The sequence below is a fragment of the Amphiprion ocellaris genome, chromosome 10 (assembly GCF_022539595.1).
Source record: "Amphiprion ocellaris isolate individual 3 ecotype Okinawa chromosome 10, ASM2253959v1, whole genome shotgun sequence".
In the NCBI taxonomy this organism is placed as follows: Eukaryota; Metazoa; Chordata; class Actinopteri; family Pomacentridae; genus Amphiprion; species Amphiprion ocellaris.
The window spans coordinates 20,911,384-20,936,157 of record NC_072775.1 but is presented as its reverse complement, the minus strand read 5'-3'; the positions used below and the strand labels follow the sequence as shown (position 1 = coordinate 20,936,157).

Genomic DNA, 24,774 nt, shown 5'->3' with positions numbered 1-24,774 from the left:
CAATCTTAAACGTGCATAGAAAAAGCCCTTAATGTTGGATGACAACAGTCCTCTGCTGTAGCGATGTCTTAGTTTTGACTGCATACTAACCTTTCCAGCAGAGTGTGAACCATCTCTTCAAAGGCATCATCACAGCGCAGAATGGGACTGGCCACGCCCCACTGCAGGGACCTGCTGTAGTCCCTCAGGCCAAAGTAGACCAACTCATTAGGAGACTGCTCCCTCTGATGGAAGACAGTGATACCATGATTTTAGTGTCAGCAGCCAGTTAATCTTCCTGGTGGGAACTGGCATAATGTTCTCAATAACCACAATACTGAATTAAAAAAAAAAAAAAACTCAATTACTCAGCTGCCTGTTAATTCACTGTGTGGAAACAGAGATAAGCTATGAAGCATATATTGTATACAATCTGAAAGGCAGTCTGATTTGTCTCGTACAGTGGCTTTTGGCCTCTTTGGCTCACAATTCCTATGAGAAAAAGGTCAAATCACAATCTCCACCCTAAGATCTAAGCACGAAACCTCACACATTTAACTAAAGCTGCTATGTTTGTGGGTTAGTGGGACCTCAAAATGGTATAAGCGCAAATACAAACAGTGCATTGAGGAACACTTTGACAACAACAACACCCAGAACATGTGGCAGGGGGTCAGGCAATGTCAGACTCCACAGACAGCACCCTACCGGACACTCTGAACCAGTTCTTTGCTCGTTTTCACCAACGCAACAGATAGGTCCACATCTTCACTGCTCTTCCAGAGAGGGATGACACCCCCATCCAACTGCAGCAGCATCAGGTCAGAGCCACCCTGAGCAGTCAACACGGGAAAAGCACCTGGTCCAGACAGTGTCACAGGAAGAGTGCTCAGGTCATGTGCAAAACAGCTGGCAGAGGTTTTCACCACCATCTTTAACGTCTCGCTACTACAGTCTACAGTCCCCACCTGCCTTAAGACAGCCACCATCATCCCTGTGCCCAAGAAGAGCACAGTGAGCTGCCTGAACGACTATCGCCCTGTTACTCTAACCCCCATCCACACCCCCCATCGATCCACATCAGTTTGCATACAGGGAAAACAGGTCAACGGAAGACGCCATCATCGCATCTGCCCTCACAGCCCTCACACACCTGGAAGGGAATAACATCTATGTGAGGATGCTGTTTGTGGATTTCAGCACCGCCTTTAATACAGTTCTCCCTCACAAACTGGTTGTGAAGTTGAGCAACCTCAGGCTCGGCAGCTCACTGTGGTCCTGGATATTGGACTTCCTAAGCAACAGGCCCTGAAACGTCAGGATCAGAGACCACATCTCCTCCACTCTCATCCTGAACACCGGTACTCCTCAGAGGTGTGTCCTCAGCCCCCTGTTACACTCTCTATTCGCACATGACTGCTCTCCTGTTCACTCCAGCAACCCCATCGTCAAGTTTGCTGCTGACGCAACCATCATAGGACTGATTAGAGACAACGATGAATCAGCCTACAGGGAGAAGGTCCAGCATATGTGACGATGGTGTCACCACAACAACCTGAACCTCAACACTGGAAAGACCGAGGAGATGGTCTTGGACTTTAGAAGATCAAAGCGAACTGAGCACTCCGCCCTCTACATCGATGGAGAGGAGGTAGAGAGGGTGGACAGCTTCAGGTTTCTTGGGATCCACATCTCTGCGGACTTCACATGGTCCACCCACACCTCACACCAGGTGGGGAGGGCCCAACAGAGACTAGACTTCCTCAGGAAGCTGCGTCAGGTTCATCTCCCCCAAAAGCTGCTCATAAACTTCTATTGCTCCACCACTGAGAGCCTCCTGACCTCCTGCTGTACAGTGTGGTTCACCTGCTGCACTATGGAGGACAGGAAGGACCTGCAACGGGTGGTGAGAGCAGCAGAGCGGGTGATTGGGACCACACTACCTCCCCCCAGAGACATTTACACCAGTAGACTTCAGAGGAAAGCCAGGGGAATCACCAGAAACCCCTCACACCCAGGACACTCTCTTTTCTCCCCCCTCCCCTCAGGTAGACGCTACAGACCATACCACAAACCGTTTCCATACTGTATACTATTTGCTCTTATGTTGTATATATTTTTTAGGGTATTACATAGTTTATTTTTAATGCTGCTATTCGGAGAGTACTAAACTGATTTTCATTGTTTTCTGTAACAGTGACAATAAAGATCTATTCTATTCTATTCTATTCTATTCTATTCTATTCTATTCTATATAAAGCAGTAATGGGACACACTATCATGATAGCACGTTTGTTCAAAACAATGCATCGGCATTAAAAATAATAAGTGAATTTGGACTCAGGTTTGATTTGCACTTTAATTAGCTGCCAAGGTAATTGTGTCTTTGTGACATTACAACATTTTAGCAAACTAAAACACCAGTTTCTCTTTGAAGTATGCGCAAGTCCCTCAGGAAAGTCTGCAGATATACAGACTTACAAAAACAATGCATAATAGTCTTAAAAAGTCTGCATCAGAGACCTCATACACATAACCATTTGACAGTAGGACAGTCCTAAACCCTCACACACATATTGGGAACGTGCCTTTAAGTCCAAGAGTGAGGAGACTAGGATTGGTCTATAGTCTACTTGACACCCTTTGATCAAAAGTTGTCACCAAATCTACAAAAAGACAAAAAGCACTTTATTTATAGAGGCTTGAAGAGACAATTCTCAGGAAAAAAAGAATATGAGATGAATATGAGAAAGAATAAGCTTAATATCTTGTAGCAAACTCCGGTGATTTAACCTGTGACCATAAATGATCTTGTGTAGGTTGAAGAAACTACTCTGAATTTCATTCAGAAGATACCTACATGTTATGTAATGTAGCTGTAAATTCAAAATAAACTCAAAATAGGCATTAGACTGACACAAAAGCCTGATCTTAACATTGTTCTGTTTTCAATAAACTACCTTAAACACTACTTATATGAAACAATAAATACTTTTAAGTGCAAGCAACACTGGACTGACACCAGACAAAATATCAGCAATATATAGCAATGTGAAAGTATAACGAGAAGACATATGTTAAAAACATGGACCTTGGGGCATTCAAGTAGGCTGATAGTTCAGATGATACAAACTACTGCATGTCATGTCTCTTTCTCTCTCCCTATGTCTTCTGTTTACCTTTAAACTCTTAACTGAGAAATCAAAAATGAAAGAAAAATAAGATCTCAAATGTCAAAATTTATCCATTTCCCTCCTAGTAGTGTAAGTGCAGTTGTAGTCCAGCAGGTGGTGTACCTGAACCACAGCTGTTAAAAAGGTCTCTGTGTAATACATAAACGCCTAATTTATCAATATTTAAGAGTAAAATACCTCAAAATGTTGGGGTTTTTGTTATGTTTTATTTCTATATTCACACAAGAAAAAAACATTTATTATTCCTTTGATACCCAATTGTGATTTTTAAAAAAAGTGAGGCCTTTAGGTGTTAAAACTACTCACAAGGCTTTCATTGGATGGCCAGTGAACTTCGTTGTGGATGCTGATGCGTGACTGGCGGGTTTGCAGGGTGTAAGGGAAGCAGCTGACCTGCAGCACCAACAGGTTCATGGCATCGAGGACTTCCTGGCAATTCACCACCCGATCAGCTAAACCCTGCAGCTCCCCATGGCACACAGAGCCTGACAGGGCACTAGAAATGGAGTGGGCAAAGTGTTATAGAGTGATTCTTGGATCATTTTCAGTTCTTGTATGTATTGTGCTATAACTGGATTAACAGCTTGATTATTGACATAATTCATGCCTAAAGCTTTTGTGTTTGTTGGTCTAACTACCCGGTATTTGGTAAATTGTCTAAAAAAAACTGTAAGTGGTCTTTTTTCTGTTTCTGTTTTCCTGGAATAAACTGAGGATCAGCTGCAGCCATCTCTGAGCACTGACAAACCACAAATATTTAACTGCATTAGCCCAATGTTCAGGAGATAGAAGAAAACAGAGATCTCATACTCTCTGACCTACATTTAACCAAAGTGTAAAGTATTCTGTGTGGTTTATTTGTTTTCATATGCTTGCAGCTCAACTTGAATCAGTGACTAAAAGGACAAGGCTACATGTTCAGTCACAACAACTCATCTCGTCACACAGTTAACATCAAGTTATCAGCAAAGCACGAACAATGTTAGTTCTTATAATGTTTATTGCTGTGTACTTTATGACCATCTTTACCTTGTGAGGTCCACGTGCGAGTTGTCGTGAATGAGGACAAACAGGGTGTAGGGGTTCTGCTTGACTTTCTTCATGAAGGCCTCCATCTTAGCGTGAACGTCAGCATCCAGACGCACCACATACTTGTCTGATTTCTGGTGGGCTGTGGGGGCATCTTCATTCCCCAGGTCCACAAGCACTCCTGAGGTGAAAAAAAAGGAGTGATGAATGGATGATGTGGATGAGACTCACCTGTGAAGTATTGTAACCACACCTTAATTAAAATGAAGTGCTTCAAAAGTTCTTAGTATGTGGAAAAGTTATCCTTGAGTCTTTGCTAGCCATGTTGGCACGTTGAACACATAGTACCTGATTGTCGGATCCGCTGTGCCGTCTGGTGCACCAGAATATGAGAGGGTGGGACCAAGATAAGAAAGTCCACCTTACAAAAACGACCCAGGTCAAGGTTCTGGGTCCCTGAGTCGGCGATGGAGCAGACTTGAGAGAGGAGGCTACGAGCCACACTGAGCTGTGATGGATAGATCTGGAAGACCTTACTTAAAGGCTCTGTTACAGGAACAGAAGTACACAGAATCAGATTGGTTGTCAGTTTTATTTAAAAATATTTTAACCACAACAAACCTAAAGCTCTGCTGCTGGTTTAAACATGGACATTGGCAAATACAAACTGTAACTTATGAACTGTTGGCAAAACAGGCCATCTGAAATAAGCATCTCAATCGCTGTGTAACAGTTTACTTTGAAGGCCTATATATGTCAGCTGCCAGTAAAACTGTAATAAATGACCACGGTGTTCACAAACATATTGATTTTTATGCCTTACTCAAGCCTGGATGAAAAAAAAAGCTACTGCCAACTAACAAGTGAGTCAAACAAGTCTGTTTAGACAGTGAGTACACTTGGGAACAGTCTAACCTGTGTCTGAGGGTGGTGACATGCTGGCAGCCTCCTGGGAGTGAATGTGGTCAGTGACATCGCCCTGAAAGGGCTGGATGACCTGTCCTTTCCGTCTGCGTTGGTATCGCACCAGCTGCTTGTCAAGATTGTCCCCTGGAAACAACCAGTCACCATAGTCACACAAGACGCGCAACCATGGATACGAGTACAACAGCTGTGCACAAATCTGAGATGCAGTGCACTCAGTACTAAATATATCACTGTGTAAGCAAAGTTATTTTGTATTTTGTCTTTATTACACAGCAGTATTTTCTCACAGCCTGTTAAATTATTTTCTTTATCAGACAAATAAAACAATGAGCATATATTTTATGGACAAAAGAACCTACCCAGAGAGGTGGTTTTGAAGTGAGATGCCAGGATGCTGACTTTCCCTGTGATGAGTTCGTAGCTGATTTCCTTCAGAAACTCATTGGTTGTCAGCATGCCTTCACCTAAGGCCCTTGCTTGGTACTTTCCTGAATCCAACAGGCAAGTTGAGATGAATTATACATATCTTGCAGTGAATCAAGATTCTGAATTGAATTAGGCAGATGGCAAAACTCACCCAAAACAAGCACACAGAACTCGTTGCCGCTCATTTTAGAGGCACATATAATGACCACATAGGTTGGCAGGCACTGCTGATGTTGAGGGCCCTCACTGAGAGAACGCAGCGACTCAGAAATCCCCTCACCCAAAGAGTTATGGGTCACCACTACTTGGACACTGCCCCCAGAGACGCTTGCTTCTAGCCGAGCCAGCCAGGGCAGCTGAGACGGAGAGATGGCAGGACCCCCCGGACAACACAGCATGGCCTTCAAAACTATCTGCTCCAGCTCCTCCCTGAGAGGAATCTGCTCGGAACCTACAAGAAAAAATTGACCACAAAAAGGTACACTTAAATTCATCTCAGTCATAAAGAATTTAAAGAGCTTCCATATACACCAAGGTTATGTATTTGTGTTTGAACAAGACACTGTTACCTCACAGTTATCCATCTTACCACACTGTGTGTTTGCTAACGGCGAATATTGCTACATTGCAGTGAAAACACACTCACCTAAACGTGCAAGATACTGTAAAGTGAGCAGAATCATCGTCTCCACACTGAGTAACTGGCTGCTGCTGAGGCCCAAAGTCTCCAGAGTTTTGTCTGTCAGCTGGCTGCTCTTATAGCAACTGACCAGCAGGGGGCTCACCACTATGTCGCCAACGTTCCCATAGAAATAAGGTAAAGTGCCATGGCCTGAGAAGAAAAGCGATCATTTGACACAATTTCAACTCACTGACAACAAAAACAAGTATAACGTAATGACTGATGGCTGTGATGAGAGAGAATATAAAATAAATCATACTTTGTTTAAATGAAGTTCAAATATGTGCAAATATGGGCAGAAATCTGTTAAGGCCAGGAACACATTACAGTGATTTTCATCATACTATTGGTCTCTGGCCAGTGAGTCTAAATGTGACAAGTCACATGTAAGGAGGATAAACCTAACTGAACTCATTTTACTCATCTTTCCACGCTTAATATGAACCCCCTGCACCCCAAAGGCCACCAGGATGTTTGAAAGGCATGTTATCTTTGCAAAAAAAAAAAAAAAAAAAGAAGCAATTATCACAGGCAGAAACTGTAAAAACAGACCAAATCACCAGATTTAAAATTTTTTGATGCTCCTTGTACTACAAATCTATGGCGTTCTGTGCCATCAGAAAAGAATTACTAAATCTAATTTTAAAATCATAATATTAGATCAAAATTGAGAGAGGTGGGCTATTCTTCAGGTCACACTTCAAAAGAAATTGTTTGTAGCAACCATATTCTGTAAGACAAATAATAATCAGCCTTCCTTGGCACAACCATGATGCCATTAATGACTCCTTCAGTCAGAAAAAAAATCTAGGACCTTTAGGCTGAAAAATGAAAAACTAAAGAAATTTAACTTAAAGTTTTTTATTTATTTTAAATGACTTCTGGTAGTATTTCTGGTAATATAACAGTGTCATACTGCAGAGAAGGCATTTTTGAGGTCTCTGTGCTTCTAGCCAACATTGTGCTGTTTCCATAGAGGTGCAGGACTTTACATTGGAGTGAAAACTGAGACAACAGTGACAAGGAAGAGCTATGTGAAATAAAGCTTGTACCAATAAGGATGACAGGGCGAACTCCTGAGGAGTTGAGTAGGTTGTCTGGGACGATGACTGTCTCTCCTACAGTGACAGGTTGGGGCTGAATGACACTTGCTACCGATGGTTGAGGAGAGGACACTGCTAAGACAGAACCTAGATTTTGACAAAGGAATTACATGTTAATATATATGTTAACCACTCGTGACTTATAGAAGTTTCAGCTTTGGTGAAGCTCTAACATGTTAGTGTTTACATATCACAGATTGCACTGCAGTCGCATCTGTGGTTACTGTATTTTAGTGACCAAAATGTTACAAATAGAAAAACAAATATTAGAAAAGGTAACTTTTCTGAAATAGTTGCAGTTTATATAGCTGCAGTAACATGATGTGGCAGAAGTCTTCTTCAATCATACAATTTTAAAACTCATTTCTGCAGCAAACTGTCTAGCTCTATCTCCATGGCGATTCTGGATGAATCATCCTTAACAACCAGAGAACGTCACAGACGTCAGTAGCAGACTCATCCCCAAACCAGAGTGAGTGGTAGAAAGAGATAAACAACAGTCCATGCAACTAAGGGCAGAGAAACACACTTTTGTGCACATGTGTCACAAACACACACATATACACACAGTCATAATAGCTAAAAAGGCAACACATGACATTAAAAGGTCAATCTAAAACCTAATGACAGCCTTTCCCCAATTAGGTTGAGTAACAGACCTGGAGAACAAACTATTGGACGGATGGCTGGTACAGGGACAGCTGTTGGTGGGACTGGTACCAAGGCGCTGGGATGCCAGCTCCGATGCCGCTTCTTTGGGGGACCGGCGTTCATAGCAGACGATACTACGCATCAAAAAACAGGAAATATTGCTTAAAATGAGGTTTAAAAAAGCAGCTTAAAAATAACATAATGTGGTTCTACAAATATAAGGTTTTATTATGTTTTCAGAGAGAAGGGCCTACCTGGACTGTCTCCTAAATCAGCAGTGCGATACCCCTGACTTTGAGGCCCTAAGGACACCTGGGAGGGGCTCAGTAAGGGAGGACGTCCATCAACATTCAGGCCATTAGTTGGCCCATTCACCCTAAGAGCTGTGGGTACTGCAAACACAAATGCACACATGAATACAGTAAGCTACGTTTAAATTGTATATTTAACTATATTCAAGACTGTGTTTTTAGTGTTTGTGAAAGAAAGAACATCTGTGCTGTCTGTGAGGTATAGATAAACGGACACAACAGAGGGTTGCACTACGAAGCAAGTTTGATGGGCTATCAAGGTATGTTAAGTCTAAAGTCAGAGTTCTCAGGGTCACGAAGGTGGTTCTCTTTGAATCTGCTAAATCACCAAGGTAACTGATGCTACACAGCTAACCTGCTCTGAGGAAGGATCTGTTCAGAGTTTGAAATTTAAATTTGCTCCAAAGAACACCATCCTTTTACCTGTTCTTTTCCTGATGATATTCTCTATGAGAAATAGCTTTTCAGTTGAGGGAATATATTATATATGCAAAAAGGTATGCATCAGGTCGCCCTGGGAACCTAGATGCATTCAGTTGTTGATGCACAATTCGGATTAATATGTTTTTATGCACTGTCTTGCTTTTCTGCTTGATGTTGTATTGCTAGAACACAGGTTGAAACAAGAAAAGCACTGAGAGAGAGCAGTACTCCGCCAAGGCTGTTCATTCTCCCATATGGCATTGTCAGAAATGTAGCATTTTTTATTTTTTTTTATTTTTATTTTTTTAGAAATGCACCATTTGCTTATTAGTTATTGATGATCAGAAATCATGGCAACATAGAACATGGCCATCTAACCCTAACCCTAACCCATACAGGGTGTCCATAAAGTCTCTTTACAATTTTAAGAATTTATTACAAAGGCAGTTGATAAGATATCTTAACCAGATTTGTTTTATTGTAATCAGTGTTCATTAAAGTTTGTAATCACATTGAAATTGTGAGTTTCAGGTATCCTGTTGGTGAAAGAGGTACTGTTAAATGAAACCCTAAAAAATGGCTACTCCTCAAGAGAAGGCACAATGTGCATCATGGTTTATTGAGACAAAATTGGACGTGCAGACTCAGTGAAACTACAGAACTAAGTATGGAAGAGATCCACCATCACGTCCTTCAATTCGTGCATGGTACAAGAAATTTATGGAGATAAAGACAGTGTTGGATAAAGGGAGGAGTGGGCAAGCAAGAACATCTGAGGAGACAGTACGTCTTTCACCAACAGGATACCTTAGACACACAATTTCATTGTGATTACAAACTTTAATAAACACTGATTACAATAAAACAAATCTTGCTAAGATATCTTATCAACTGCCTTTGTAATAAATTCTTAAAATTGTAAAGAGACTTTATGGACACCCTGTAGATCTACCCACACACATAATGACTTTGCGCTGAGCACAGGTGTGTGTTATGCATGTGTAAGTTATGTACGGGTACTGAATCCCGTGACCTAAATATGTAGCGGGCGGCAACTGTTCCTTGTATCATTTCCAACCCATAAGTCCCAATAAGTTCGCGGCAGTCGAACTGTAGTAAGATTGCAATCATGTGATCGTCAGTAAGGAGCTGCTATCTCGCAATGATCCAGAAATCTTTAACAAATCTGTGGATCCAGACTATAACACGTCACTGCCAAAATCGAATCACTTGGTTCTTGTGTCGTTTCTGACCTTCCCTGAAAATTTAATCCAAATCCGTTACTCTGGTTTTGAGTAATGTTGCTAACAGACAAACAGACAAACCAGTTCTGATCGTCACATAACTCCACCGCGTTCCTTGGCCAAGTGAAAAGATTAGTCCACTAGTATTTATCACAGATAACACTGAATATACCGGTATGTATGAAGTTTAATGTTTAACAGCTCGAATGTGCATCTGTCACTGAATTGAGAGTGCATTAAGAAGTAAAACAAATACATTAACTGACATGGTTAACAATTTTCTAACAGCACACTATTGCATCATTTGCAGTGACAATGCTTTTGGCTGTAGGACATTTGTAAATTCCTCATAGCTCTCTTTTACAACAACATGTTCCTCTTGACTGAAGTAGGCCGCAAGCTATCAGTCCATTAAATGCAAAAAAAGACTCAAATGACACACTCCCTTTTATGAGAGCGAGTATGGAGCCTGACGAGAGTTAAACTTGCTTTGTGGCACAGAGCTTGAAGGCCTCAGCCTCTCCTTCTATCCTCAGGCTCCTCTCTACCACACCCACCTCAAGTGCACCCTGCAGTGCATATACTCTACTCCAGATCCAATCTCCAGATTTTCTTTGTGTGTTCAGGCAAGCATTCAAGCCTTGTTATGCCATGTGACTTCTGCTTTAGCCTATTGTCTGCCAAACAGCTTGTCTGTAAGCTGTGTGTTTGGCAGTAAAGCAACTTACAACAGCTCCTCCTGCCTACGCATGCTTTTGTATTTTGGTCCGCTGTCCTGCCTTGCAACCATGACATGTTGAGAAATTTCAGTGTGTATCAGAGCGTCTACCCAACAAACACCAAAATAAAACTAAATAAAGTTAATCTAAAAAATATTTTCCCAACGATAACTTGCTGCAGAGAATGAGCAACAAATAAAGAAACAAAAATGTGCTAACAGTGGATTATTGATTTTCTACACATGTTAAAATTGGCCATTTTCCCTTCTCATATTAAGTGTGTATACAAGACACTCAACAAATATTGATTGTTGTGTGTAGCCTTTGCTTGTCGATATCACAACCTTGTAAACAGACTAATGGATACCAAAGCCTAAAAAAAAGTCCTTACAGCATTTCTTCTTTCAGTATTGATTGGTGTGTATACATATGCACGTGTTTGTGTGTGCATGCTGTGTGTGTGTTTGTGTACATGTGTGTGTCGTAACAGGCCATAGCAGAGGTTAATCTTAGTTTCATGGTCAGCCACGGCTCCATCTGCCTTATGCTGAACCATGTAAAACAAACCTGTAGCTAAGCAACCCCATTCAGCGTAAGGGCAAGGCCGTTTAAGTGTCGCCCACATAAAGACAGAGGCTTATCGGCATCAAAATCCTTGCAAACACCAGTGTCAGAGCCTGGACACGGCGAGGAATGTGGGTGATTGTAGTCAAAATTGATTTAGTGTTTGTTGCAATGTTTGTTTCTTGTATCAGCTGTCCTGTCCAGAATGACATAACATGCAAAAGACCTTCACCTATTGGCAGAGTCTTGTTTCCAGGTGTGGAGACCAGAGGTTTAAGGAAACTACAGTCTCTGCCAAGGTCCTGACTTCCAAAGAAGACAGAGGATGTTTGCGCCGTTGTGGTGGGTGGAGAATCTAAAGATGAAAACAAAACCATGATATCATTACAACACGTGTCTCCTTGTCCACTGATATTCAGATTGCTCAGAACGGCAGTTTAAACACTCACGATTTCTCTGATCGGTCATTTGGTTGCCTTTGACCCTCAAACAAATGTCAAATACTCAACAGTCTCTTGTCTATGTCTATACAACAATCAGATCATAACTGTTGCTTTCATGAATGACTTTAGGATGAACAGCCATTAGGCACAGAGAGCATGTTTTGGACTCTAACTTTCTGAGTGTGTCAGTGACATCTTTGGAAGGATGTACCTGAAGGTTGCAGTCATGAGATTTTAGGTGAGAGTAATGCCATCACACTCAGCTGTCTAGCACATTAACATGTGAAGTCTCTGCTGACAGGCAGATTCCAGGTTTCAGGACAAATCAATACCATAAGCCCAGGAGCTTTTTTCAATCAAAGAGGGAACAGGCGCTCTTGTTATGAGAGGTCAGAGAAGAACAACATCTCCTTGAGGAGAAGCAGAATGTGTCTCATAGTCATATGACATTTAGTTATTGGTTTATCTCAAGAAACTGACCCTGTCTTGATTAGATTTCATTGTTGTTCAGTTTTTACTTATTAATTATCATTTGCATGAGGAAGGATGCTTCAACAGTGTTGACAACTAATTTCAGATACCGCAACAACAAACTGATATTAACAAAAATATGAAAGCATTAAAAAGGATATTTGCTGCTTGTAAAATGCAACAATGTGCCAATGCAATGATATAACCAAACGGGAAGATGCACAGGCAACAAAGTCTTGTCTTTGTCATGAGATGACAGCTGGACTTATTGTAGTGGTTCACCTCATAGATCTCAGGGCTTAGCCACCACAACCCGTCCCTATGGCAACAACATAAGCCTACCAGCATACACGACCAGTCAAAAGCTTGGACACACTTTCTCATTCAATGGCTTTTATCTAATTATTTTATACATTGTAGATTAATACTGAAGACATCAAAATTATAAAAGAATACATATTGAATTATGTTGTAAACAAAAAAGTGTTAATCTTCAGTATTAATCTACAATGTAGAAAATAATACAAATAAATAAAAAGCACCGAATGAGAAAGTATGTCCAAACTTTTGACTGGAAGTGTAGATAAAGAGATGCAATGACTTTTTGGTGAAATATATAAGTATACGTTGCATTTTTACTAAGAAAGTATGCAAGAAATTCAACAAAATCTTGCACTGTTTGCAATTTTTAGTAAAGCAACTTTATTTTTATGATAGAAATGTCATCTTGCACAAAAGTAAATCCATGTCAGCCTGAACTGGATCACTATCTTGCATTAAGCGCATCTGTGCTCCAAGTGTGTCGTATCACCTGAGAGGGAAAATGGAGAGGAGCTGTGTGCGCTGGTGCCTCCGTTTTCTTTACTGCTCAAGGAGGAGGACGAGCTGGGTTTGGAGGCTGACACACTGCTTGTGAACTGACGGGTTTTACTGTCTGAGAATGCAAACAGAGGAAGGGCAACGATGATTACACACAGCACATCGTCAGGAAATAAATCGGTGCACTTTAAGATGAGAATGTAAGCAGATTTAGAATGTCAGGAGTCTACAAGCTGTTTTTACCTTTCCAGCAGATGAGGGGTCCTTTGCACAGAGCACCCTGAGAATTCTTCACCAGGTAGTATTTTAAGTGCTTCTGCTTCTTGGGCTGGGTGGATAACTTCAGGTTGATGTGATTTGAAAACTCAGTGAAGTATCTGAAACCCTTTTCACCACAGCCTACACAGTTTCCTGAAAAACCTGGAAGTAATGTAACAGAAATTACACCGTGTTATTTCACGACCATAACTTATAAAGATTTACATTCTAGAGGATGACCTGCACGTGCTAATGGCAGAACTCAGTTATTTCATCAGGAACTTAAAATGATGCGGATACCTATCTGTCTCCTTCATTTTATCTCAGACCATGGGAACAGACTGACCTAAAAGTGCATTTTTCCCATTCTCATCAGGCAAAAAGCGGCGGTCCACAGCACACACCAGGATGTGCTCAGGGACGCTGGGAGACTTAGCACCAACCAGCTTGAAGCCTGCTGGGACTTCGATGGACTCTGTTGCTATGGAGACCAGGCGAAGGTCCTTTCCGGCCTGACAGAACCCTGGGAAAGCAGAAAGGATTAGATTTATTTTCTTTTAGTCAGAGAAAGAAATTGATGTGATATTTGAAGAAATATAAAGTTATTCTAGGTTTAGGTTCGCCTGACATTTGATATTTCATCAAAATCACTTTATTCTACATGTCTCCTTCAAAAGGTCCCCTAAAATAAACCTTCTGCACTAATCAGATTCTTTAAAAAAAAACAAAAAAAACCCTGAAAACTCTGTGCTCCTCAGCGCACTGGAAAGCCATGTGTGACAAAATGTGAGACTTTTCAGCTGAACTGGGCTACTGCAGGTTGTGCTTATACAGAGCAGACAGAAGACAAGTATGGAAACAAATTAAACATGTAATTAGTAAAATATCTATAGTATGTAGAGATATGTAAATATCTATAGTATGTCTTTCGCGGTATTGGTAACACCTGTGCACACTTGCCAAAATGCTGCACATGATGCTGATCCCTGCTGGGTTAAACTTTTATAAAACAAAAAATAAAAATTCCAACTTTTCATTTTTCATTTATTTACAGTCCATGGTATTTATGGCAACATGTTAGAGTTCTTTGTATTTCTAGGCATGGTTGTGCTTTTTCCATAGAGCTGCAGGACTTTATAGTGAAATGAAAAATGAGTCCAACATGAGTAAAAATGTGAAAGTGAACGGCCTGTGATTCTGAAATTTAATATAACTGTGCTTATATGAGTTTATACCATCCAGTGTGCAGCACCCATCTGGTGCAGGAGCTTGAAGGTAGGGAAGTGGAGGACTGCTGCTGTCTGAGTCGTCTTCATCCTCCAGCTCCTCCAGATCGTTGGATGAGTGGTCATTCATAAGCTCGTGTCCTGGCTGCTCCCCGCCATGGAGCACCATGTCAGCCTTCGACTTCACGCCTGCTGGACACATTAGATCAGAGTATTTTTACTAGAGCATGATTAGAATTATTAGTACACTTTATTTACGGCCTCTCCCCAGTTTTTTCTTTAAAAGCATTCCTTCCTACCTAAAAACGGCTGAGATGTAATCCTACACCATTGCTTCCTCATGAATGTTGGGATCTATAATTGCCTACCTCTCTCTTCAGCCACCCCTCCCCAGCTCACCTATGACTCTGCTCAAATACTGTAAAACTACTCTTCCCTACACAATAGCACAAAGTTGTAATATTGGAGTAATTTCAGCCATACACGTTTGTGCCAGACCCCAATTCTGACGAAAAATGACAATACAGAAAGTTCCACCCTCCAAGGTGACAGGATTGGTTCTTTAGCTTTGTGATATATGAAAGTCTGGATGTCTAAATCTGTGTCTTTGAGACTGTTATCAGCATACTGAAGTTTGACGGTGCAAACCCTCAGCCAGTCTACTAGCATATAACAAACATCATATAGACATGCTAAGGTAAAAAGAAAAAAAAAAAGATTTTCACTGAGGGGAGTAATTCACAGAACCACAATTAGCTTGTAAGATTCCTTGAAATAACCATTTGTTGCTAATGATGGAGAATTACAGGGAGGTACAGAAGAGCAAACTACAGTCTTTAGTTGACAGACACGTCAACAGAAATAAAGAATCAAGAAATACAAATAATTTAATAAGGAATCAATATTTATTTGAGTCTGAAGACAGTCTATCTTGTAAGGAAATCTGTGTTTTTCTTTATTAATTTCTACCAAACAACACAGTTCTTTCCAGTAACTGGGAAATATTGTGGTAGTTACAGACCAGTAAAACAAAGCATTTCTAAATTATGGCATAAACAACAATTTGTCTGCTTTGAGTCAATATTGCAACATTGGTAACGAGTCAATACACATTTTTTTGGTGCAAAAACCGATGCTTAATCAACTACTGGAGAATAATTAGTAATGTACACATGAAAATCTCGCTGATATTAATAATTCCTTCTATCATAACAGCAAAAAATTCACAGAATTGTACCATGTAGTTTTATTTCAAACCACAAATGTTAACATTTAAAGTTTCAGTGAACCTGAAGCAAAACGTTTTTGAAGCAGTACTTAAAACCAGATCTTCATTTGCTAATTGCATGTGAGATCCTTACCTTCCATGTTACCAGGATACGACTCCGGCTCTAAGTAGAGCTGTGTGAAGATGGGCTGTGGATCTCCACTGGTCGAGCGCAGTGATGCCTCAATTGAGTTATGGAGGGCCTCCTCAAATCGAGCAGATTTCAGCTGCCCAGCATATGAATTCCCCATTATCTGAGGGAGGAAAGAGCAGAAGAAAACAGAAATTAAGCATAGCTATATTTTTACACATCTCAATTGATTGATTAGTTCCATTCATAACAACTGCAAACTCAACAGACAGCATGAAAAAAGCAACTGGTGTCTCACACAAACGCATTCATGTTTTTGGTTTGTATTCTTGTAAAGTTTAGGTCAGAGTAGGTCAAATTATATTTTTATTTTTCATGATTCAAACAGATTATTGTACAAACAATATTAGTTAATCAGTGGTTTTGTATTATGCTTTATAGATGTAAAAATGTAAATATAAAAAAGTCTTATGGTTCAGTACAGCATTCATGTGTTTTCCTTGTTGGACTCCTTTTAGCTTAAAAAAATAAAATATTCAAAGGACATTTTTGGCAGTGGAAATAGCTTTGCTAAATCACAAAATGCAAATCATTTCCAATGAACAGGGAAAAATGACAAAGATTTAGGTGAAATTGCTCCATAGGCTGCAAAAAAAGCTAAACGTCTAAAATTGAAAACATTTCTTTGTTGCATATAATTGTAATTGAAAATCTTAAAGTTTTAGACTGTTAGTCAGGAAAACTTGCAATTTCTATTGTATTGTTGTGCAGCATATTGCAAAGATTGTGCAATCCTGTTTTTAATTGTCCTAGAAATATTTCAAATATATGGTCTATTCTAACTTTTAAAGATGCAGAGATCATTTTACATGCTTTTATTCCATCAGGCTTGGATTAGTGTAACAGCCTTGTTAACAGCCTGAACCAGAAAGCTATTGATTGACTCCAGACTGTACAGAACTCAGCTGACAGGTTTTTTTAACCAGAACCAGGAAACATGAGGATATTACTCCTGTTTCAGGCTCTTTACTCTGGCTCTCAGTACTTTTAGGATAGATTTATTTTAAGATTTTACTGAGCACTTTCTGTTCTAGTCATATTTCCTACCTATTAGTATTATGTACACCAGCTTATGGCCCTCTGGCAGAGGTCTGTTGTCTGTTCCAGGGTCCTGGCTGTTTGCAGTGGAGGTGCCAAAGCTCAAAAATGATCTGCGACATCAGCAGTCAGTTATTTCTCTAAAGCATACTTTCATCAGAGAGCCTTTCCTGATTTTATTTGAGTACTAAATTCCTTTGAATGGTCTTTATTTCTTCTAAATACATTTTTACCTTTTTAGCACGACTGTTTTAACACGCTATGTTGTACCTATGATTCTGATCTGATTCTGATGATTTTATGGCCATCTATTTATGTTACTGTCTTATGAAGCACTTTGTAACTTGTACTTTAAAAGGTGCTATAAATAAAGTTTAATATCATTAGTAATAATATTTAAAAACATTGCCTTTTTAAGATCAAACTATCGATCAGTAAATCATTAAAATAACAGTCACATTCATCAGTTGTGACAACAATCTGTATTTGCAGCCCCATGAGAGTGTATTTCATGCTTTGCTGTTGATATTATCCGTCCTATTCTATAATAACGATGGTATTTGGTTAACCAAAAGTTACTGCTAGTAACAATATACTTTATCTAATTCACTTAGAACATAATGGCCGAAGCCAATTACATTTTTCCTCTCTGTTTTTGGTCTCTTTCTCCCTCTGTCTGTTGTGTCATTCTGCCTGTTCTGCCCCCGTGCCCCCTCCACCCCAGTGTCCACTCAGGGACATCTGCTGAGGTCAGCAGTGTGGTTGGCTGGCTCCCTGGTGGCAGGTGGCAGCTGGACAGAGAGGGCTGAGCATGTGGCCTCAAAGAAGAGAGCAAGAGGAGGAACAGAGGGCAGGAGAGACAGAAAGCACTCCAAATGTGGTGAAAAAGCAGCACTGACCAATCGCTATGCTACGTTCCAGTCTGGGTTTTTCCTGGCTCAGAAACGGCTTTTTGGGGAGTGACTATGCACAACAGTAAAGCATGATCAGCGGCATATAGTACAGGCAACGAGTCTATGTTACCTCATTTCACAGATCCTGCCATTTCTCACTGTTTGAAGCAAGTAAATATTACGATTACGTTTGAGTAAATGAAATCTCAATTACAACCTCTTATCTGCTTGGAGCTGGGGATTTTTTAAATTTTTGAGTGGCAAGAATCGCTCTAGGAAGGAGGCGTGCCCAAAATGTCTTTATGCAGGAAAAACCCTGGTAGAGTCCATTCATTACACAATAGAGAGTCCTCCTCACACTCCCATTTTTCAATTTGTCAAAACACATCACAAGAGCTGTTTTTAATACCAAGCCAGTAATCAAGAGTGTTTAAACTGTGTGAGATGAGAAGTAGAAAAAGGAAAGAAAAAAGGAGACAGGGGGTTGGTTGCTTTCCTGACACACAAGTTTGGCCTGAAAGGCCTCTTTTATGTTTGTCCTTGGACTACATTTGACCACTGTTGTGACACAGCACTGTAGCAGCCAAGTAGACGCCCAGGTTGAAGACTTCAGCTGTTGGGGAAAAGCTTCACCACCTCATTAAAGTCCAACCAAGATCCTCCACAGCTGTTGAATGGCAGCTGTATGTGTTGTAACTATATTTTGTGACGATGCTCGGCTATGTAAGTTTTTCTAACCCAACATTGCCCCTAGATTTTAGTTGTGTGTAAAAGTAATTTCACTAAATTAAAACATGATTCAAAACTGAAATGTTTTAGGCAATTTAAAGCTGACCCTTCACTAAAACTCCTTTAAAAATGCCAAATAGGTCATGTTAGACCTTTAAAACGATCATCACTCATCTTGGAAAGCGGTAGAAAAAAAATCATCAGTTGTAAAAAATAGTTTTCTTTTGGTCAATTATCAGAATAATTGAATCATTGTTTCAGTTCAGCTAAAATGTACAGACAGTAATAATGTCTTAATACAGTATAAAATGGTACTCTGTGTTAGTCAAATAAATAAATGCTTTCTGTTAGTTTTACTGCCCCACTACACCCTGAACATATCGGTCAGTGAGTTACTGAATACAGTTTGCAGTTGTTGGCCACACAGAAACCCTGAGAACCTTTTTATTTTGTCAATAATGGACAGGGTGGGAATGAAGTTGGAGATGCCTTTTGCCTCCCAGGTCTCATTTTGCCCACGCCTGGACAGGTTCCAGACCCTGTGTTTACTTAACAACCTTCCTGGAGAGGAATCTGACCAACCCAGACAAAAGACAAGATTAACAGTGCCTGACTGTCCTGTCAAAGAGATAAGCAGCTTAAGAGAATGCAGTATTTCTTGCTTAACTGATGAAGGAAGGTGACTGCATGATGAAACAAAGACGGAGAGGGCAAAAAAAAAGAGAGAAAATGAGCACCAGAGGGCATTTGAACGTAGCCACTGTCTGTTTGATTGGGAAGTCAGAGGCTCCAGAGGCTTCTTTGCCTGACTGACCGTAAAGCCCCAAAGGACAGATTTGTCATTAAGCTGGTGTAGGCCGGAGGTGAACACAGAGACTGACCTTTTATCACCTGTGCAACTTAAAACAAAGTGTTATTGTGGCAGAGGTCATTTAACGAATGTTTCTGGGGCGTGACTCAGGTGGTTGCTACGGTCAGCTGTAGTGGCAGAGCTATTTCAGGTCAGCAACTAGCTGTAGTCTGCTTGATGGATGGTCAAACAGAATGAACAGACTGGGAAGAAGCAGCTTAATGTTTAAATGCTAATGGCTGAAAAAAAAAAAGGTGTTCTTGTCAGGAACAGCCAATCAGATGGTTAGTCAAGGCCATTCCACTGCTCCTGGGTGGCATCAACAGATTGCATGAATGTGACCCCAGGTCAGAATGAGCTCATCTTCACTCAGTGGAACTGAGGAGACCATGACAACAAAACAGGAAACCATAGACACTGAATTCTGAATTTCTCACAGAAAGCACATTAGAACTACAATTAAAAACAGGGTGACCTACGTTGTCGGACTGTTCCCAGGCGTGAAGGGACTTGTTCACCTCTGCTACATGCTGGATCACTACCAACCAGCAGAAACTTTCAGCAAAGACATCTAACTCGTTGCTTCAAGACCTGGGGGAGAGCGGGGAGATCTCTGATTAGTTCAAAATATGTCACTGTCAATGATACAGTGAAAAACATTAGGTTTTTGCTCAGTATCCAGGATTATACTTTCTATGTTTGGGTAAATTACAGTTCATTAAAATCATCTCAACAACTCATTCTGTGTTGGATTCCATTTTCAAGATGTATTTTACCTAAAACATAAATCTTCTTTCTCTGCATTTTCACATTATGGAAATTGTCAATAAATCAGCATTAGGAAGACAATAAGACATTTGCTGGAAATAAAAACATATAAAACATGATGTAACACGACAGACTCAGGCAGATATCCCAAGAAAACTAAAAGTTAATCCAAAAAAATACTGGAAAAATATTGTTTTATCCCAGTTTAAACAAACAAATAAATTAGTCATAAATGATAGTTTCCATTGGCAGCTTCATTTGTTGCACATATCAACAAAATGGAATTGTAGGCTGTTGAATTTTTGGCAAGACAACAAACAACAGCATAATGTAGCACTGTACGGAAAGTCCAAAACGTCTATCCTCTGACGCACATATGCCACTGATAGTTTGGTACTACAGGTCACCACAGTCCAAAAAAACATGCTCATTCACAAAATGAAAGAGAGCACTTATGGCCACTCAAACATTAAGAGCAGCTTAAATCGTGACATATGTACTCACTATTACGAGGCTACAACTATGTTATGTGATACCATGACCCTTGGGCTATTTTCATAAAACACAATTGGGTGTTTTTGTTTGTAGCAGCACACACTACACACAATCACTCAGAATGGATTTACCAGTTACTTTGACCCTTTGACAAACTATTGTTTAGCCACTCAGGCTCTGATATAACAGAAGCAAAGTTCCCTTCAAAACTGGCTGTCACAATCTAGCCGGTCATCACCTCTGCCTGTGCTGCTATTCAGCTTGGTCTGGGGTCCAAGTCCTTCAAATAGCAAGTGTACACAAGCCGGTTCAACTTCCATTTAACGACTGCACTGGAACTTATTTTGTGAATGATTAGCCAGCTTGATACAGCGTATCAAAGAGTTAAAAATGTCAGCATGTCAGGCAGAAATTTGCACTCCATTACTTTCAGAGCAACTGAATTTCTTAATAAAAATGTTGTTTAAAGTGAAGGAAAATTAGCTTTAGAACATAACTTCATGCTTTGTCCCTCGCTGGGTGTTCCCACAGAGGATAGGAGACTCAACCAAAGCTCTCACACACTGCTAATTATCCACAGAGCGGAGTCTTAAAATATTTTGATGCTTATCTAGCTGTGAAGGCTAAATGACACAGAAGGAGACGCAGATGGCTCTGGAGATGCAGATGAAGGAGCCGTAAACCTAGACGTCAATACGAGCGAAGCCTGAGGTGCTTAATAAGGTCCTGCTTTTTCAGTGTTGAGATCTGAGGAAATGTTTAAGCTGACGTGCTTGTCTTGTTGCTCACTTCAGGAATTTACTTAAAGTCTGACAGGAATCAAGGTTTTTTGCTCACGTACAACTGTACATGCGTGCAAACACACCGTGTTATAAATCATGCAATCTCCAGCTATTTGTACTGAAAAGTATGAAAATATAAATCTAAAAATAATTCCCATAAGTGCAGAAAACAGATTATAGTGTGATAACATTCCAGGTAACAAGTATCAGTATAAGCAGTCTTTTTTTTTTAATCATCCTTTGCTTGTGGTTGCATGTACAGTCAGCCATCATCAGAGAGACTGAATACCAGTAAAGACTACCATAAAAATTCATGTCTGGCCCAGTGTCTTTCCCGTTTATCAGAAAAGAAATGAAAAAAAAATTAGTTTCACTGTGAATGTAGAATGTTTAATTTGAGGTTGAATATTCTTCAAATGTAAAATAAAGCAATCTGTAGCTGTCAGTTGAGCTTTTTCTTAATGGCACACAAAAGCAAGCTAAATGTATTAAAAACAGCATCAATATTCACATTTTTGAAATTTTCTGTTATTGCTGTGGTTTGGGTGCAAATGGTTACAGTTTTGCATGGGGTGAAATCCTTACTCAAATCATATGTTTTCAACTTAAAAAAGAGTTGGGTTATTTAACTGTATCCATTAAAGGTGATCTGTATTTTATGCCAGACTTTTTTCTTTTCAGTCCTTTTGTTTCTTTCTCAACTGCATAATTACATTATAGTGTTTACAATAAAGGGAAAGAGAGAGGATTAGACTTATTTCCCCCAACAGGTTTGAGCAGATGCTTCCCAACAAAGCTGAATAAATGTGAAAAATAATTCTACAGGTTTTTTTTTTTTTTTTTTTTTTTTACATTCCATATAAATATCTTACAAACAGTGGCAAAAGATATTGACACTGTGCATGTAGTTCGGCTTTCCACTTGGCTCTTGTTTAATGTTTACTAATTAAACAACTACAGGCTAATAAAATCACTTAATCCAAAAGTTACTTAAACTAAAACGACCTAGACAATAAATGAGTTTTTTTCTTTTTCTTTTTTTTTTATTAAATTTTTTTGGTCTTCAAAATCAAATAAAATATTAACAGGAATTAGATAAATATCTAAATCGTTTTCACCTCATTGTTATGCTTTAACATTTAAGGCCAACAGCAACAGCTGAAATGCGGGAAAGACACACTCTTCTTCACACACTTAACATCAGAAAAGACACTGCCCATCAGACATGAGAGAAAGGGGGATGGGGGGTAAGAAATGAAAGAAAAAAGACAAACATCACTCCATGTTCTCTAAATGAGGTGCTAAAAGCCCATATCATTAATGCTGCATCAGGGCCACATGTGACACACAGCGAGCCGTTTGAGAAGCCTCTGCTGTACCTTCCATGACTCCTCGACCAGCTGATGAACCCTTAAAATCCAAATCAAATGCAGTAAATCCCAAATGTGCGGACAGCTTTCAAAATACAGTCCATGCGAAATTGTAAATCCTTTCGAGAAGAGTTATATCCAAGGCAGCATGTGGAGTTTCAGTCCTTCCTGGTAGTCACCTTTGTCATGATCTTCTACAGAAAGAGCTGGGAATCCCACTCTTTCCCTGAGTACAGGACAAACCCTCCCTCTCTCTCTCACTCACATGCAAACAAACACATCCACGCAGACCCCTCCCCCCGTCCCCTGTGCCCTCCTCTGTCCTGTGCCATTTGCCAAGGAGGGAGGGAATCCACCGGGGGCTCATTCATCTTGGCCCTGCTGACCCCCTGCGGTGACAGATGCTCTTGGAGGCCTGCAGAGATGTGGAGGGAGGGGGGGGGAACAAAGAAGAAGGGGCCCACATCTCCCCGCTGCCACACAGCCTCAGCGCCCTGCCACGCGTGACCCCCAGCACGTCAAGACATCCGCCACTTGGCACCGCGTCATGTGGAAGTTTTCATTTTCGAAAAAGCAGAGGGGGATCGGGGGGGGGTGGGCAGGGTCTTTAAATTAAACTTTCGCTCTCACGCTCAAGCTCAGTTCAGTCTCTTGTGGTCACACCCAACTTTTTTATTGCGGGCCAATTCAGAGACGGGAGAATCCGTCCCCAGCAAAATGGGGACAAGAATGTCGGGTCAGCTTGAACATTTTGTCTTGGTAGCCTTACCCGGGATTGACCCCACACTAGGCTTTTACTCCCGCTATAAATACCAGGGGCTCATCTGGTCAAAATAAATAAACGGAAATGTACCACAAATCAACAGGCGCTGGCAAATGTTGGGGATTATATGTCATTATAGCCTAGTGATGGGTGCTCACACCTTATCATGATATTATCAAGAGAGTGAACTCATTTCCAGTAAATAAACCTGGGTCTTCACAGCTGAAAGCACAGTGTGGAAGTGAAGTTACGTAGCATAAAACATGTACCTCTACCACATGTGGGAAAAATGTTAAACTTATTTCAAATCCCTTTTCTTTAGAGTCGAGTTTCCTCATACTGTAATAATTTGACATGTCATTAAAGATTTCCAATCCAATACAAACGATTACAGTTTAAAACTTCAATGTTTTTCTGTTCAGTGTAACTTATATTCTTTCCTGACTTTGAATGGCAAACACAGATTTTCATGACTAACTGTACTGTGTGTTGGAAAATATGCTTATGCATGTTTACTCAGTTTTTAGTGACAAAAAAATGCACTGTCGTCCCCACTGCACATTTTTCTCAGCTTTCAGAGGAAAAATCTTGGGCTCTTTCTGGATAAGAGTTCAGGGTGAGCTCAAACTGTTCCCTCATAAGAAAGATAAGAAATAACCAGCTTGTGCCTAACTACACATGGGAGGTATGGGATAGTCCTCCTCCCTAACTTCCAACTAGCAAGTATATAAAGTGTTGTAATGTACTACTCTTTGCTCTTTGCTGTGAAGGTCTCTGATCATATCTCATAAGCTCAATAGCAAATGCTTAAAATACCAGAGAGACATTTGCTGATTTGTATTATTTGTTAACAGACTTCCACCACAAACTTGGCTCAGCACTAAAAGGAATACCTAGGAACAGTTGGAGCTTTGAGTCCCTGCTTCTGAAGCCTCTGCTAACAACAAGGGTAGAGATAGCAGACCAGGAAGGTTGAGAGCAAGACGGAGACACTGCCGTGATCTCTGAATCTGAGAGAGGAAATCTGAACCAGCATGAGCTTTCAGGTGATAGAGAGAGAAAAAAACTCCTGAATTGATTACAAAGCCATGTATGACTGGCGAGTTGCTAGGACAGGGTTATGGTAAGAAATTGACTTTGGTAAAATATGATAATCTAGATCTTTCATTTTTACAGATTGGTACAAATGCAAACAAGAA

General features: G+C 40.3%; 1 protein-coding gene across 6 annotated transcripts in view; it reads right to left on the bottom strand.

The window, feature by feature from the left end:
* Positions 1-24,774, bottom strand: part of greb1l (GREB1 like retinoic acid receptor coactivator) — a 53,159-nt gene that overhangs the window by 10,646 nt on the left and 17,739 nt on the right. Inside the window, exons 1-19 of one of the 6 annotated variants that reach the window (XM_055014674.1) lie at positions 22,822-23,050; positions 19,877-19,988; positions 15,831-15,990; positions 14,479-14,661; positions 13,590-13,766; positions 13,229-13,405; positions 12,978-13,100; positions 11,485-11,607; positions 8,246-8,383; positions 8,000-8,125; positions 7,290-7,427; positions 6,202-6,387; positions 5,707-6,006; positions 5,489-5,617; positions 5,118-5,252; positions 4,551-4,748; positions 4,203-4,383; positions 3,481-3,669; positions 91-228 (exon numbers count right to left, since the gene is read on the bottom strand). In XM_055014674.1, coding sequence (XP_054870649.1) covers positions 91-228; positions 3,481-3,669; positions 4,203-4,383; positions 4,551-4,748; positions 5,118-5,252; positions 5,489-5,617; positions 5,707-6,006; positions 6,202-6,387; positions 7,290-7,427; positions 8,000-8,125; positions 8,246-8,383; positions 11,485-11,607; positions 12,978-13,100; positions 13,229-13,405; positions 13,590-13,766; positions 14,479-14,661; positions 15,831-15,987 — 2,798 coding nt within the window. In that variant the 5' untranslated portion in view covers positions 15,988-15,990; positions 19,877-19,988; positions 22,822-23,050. Of the gene's footprint in view, positions 1-90; positions 229-3,479; positions 3,670-4,202; positions 4,384-4,550; positions 4,749-5,117; positions 5,253-5,488; positions 5,618-5,706; positions 6,007-6,201; positions 6,388-7,289; positions 7,428-7,999; positions 8,126-8,245; positions 8,384-11,484; positions 11,608-12,977; positions 13,101-13,228; positions 13,406-13,589; positions 13,767-14,478; positions 14,662-15,830; positions 15,991-19,876; positions 19,989-22,821; positions 23,051-24,774 lie in introns of those variants that run through there. The other 5 variants (XM_023295305.3, XM_055014673.1, XM_023295306.3 and 2 more) reach the window with 5 other exon arrangements.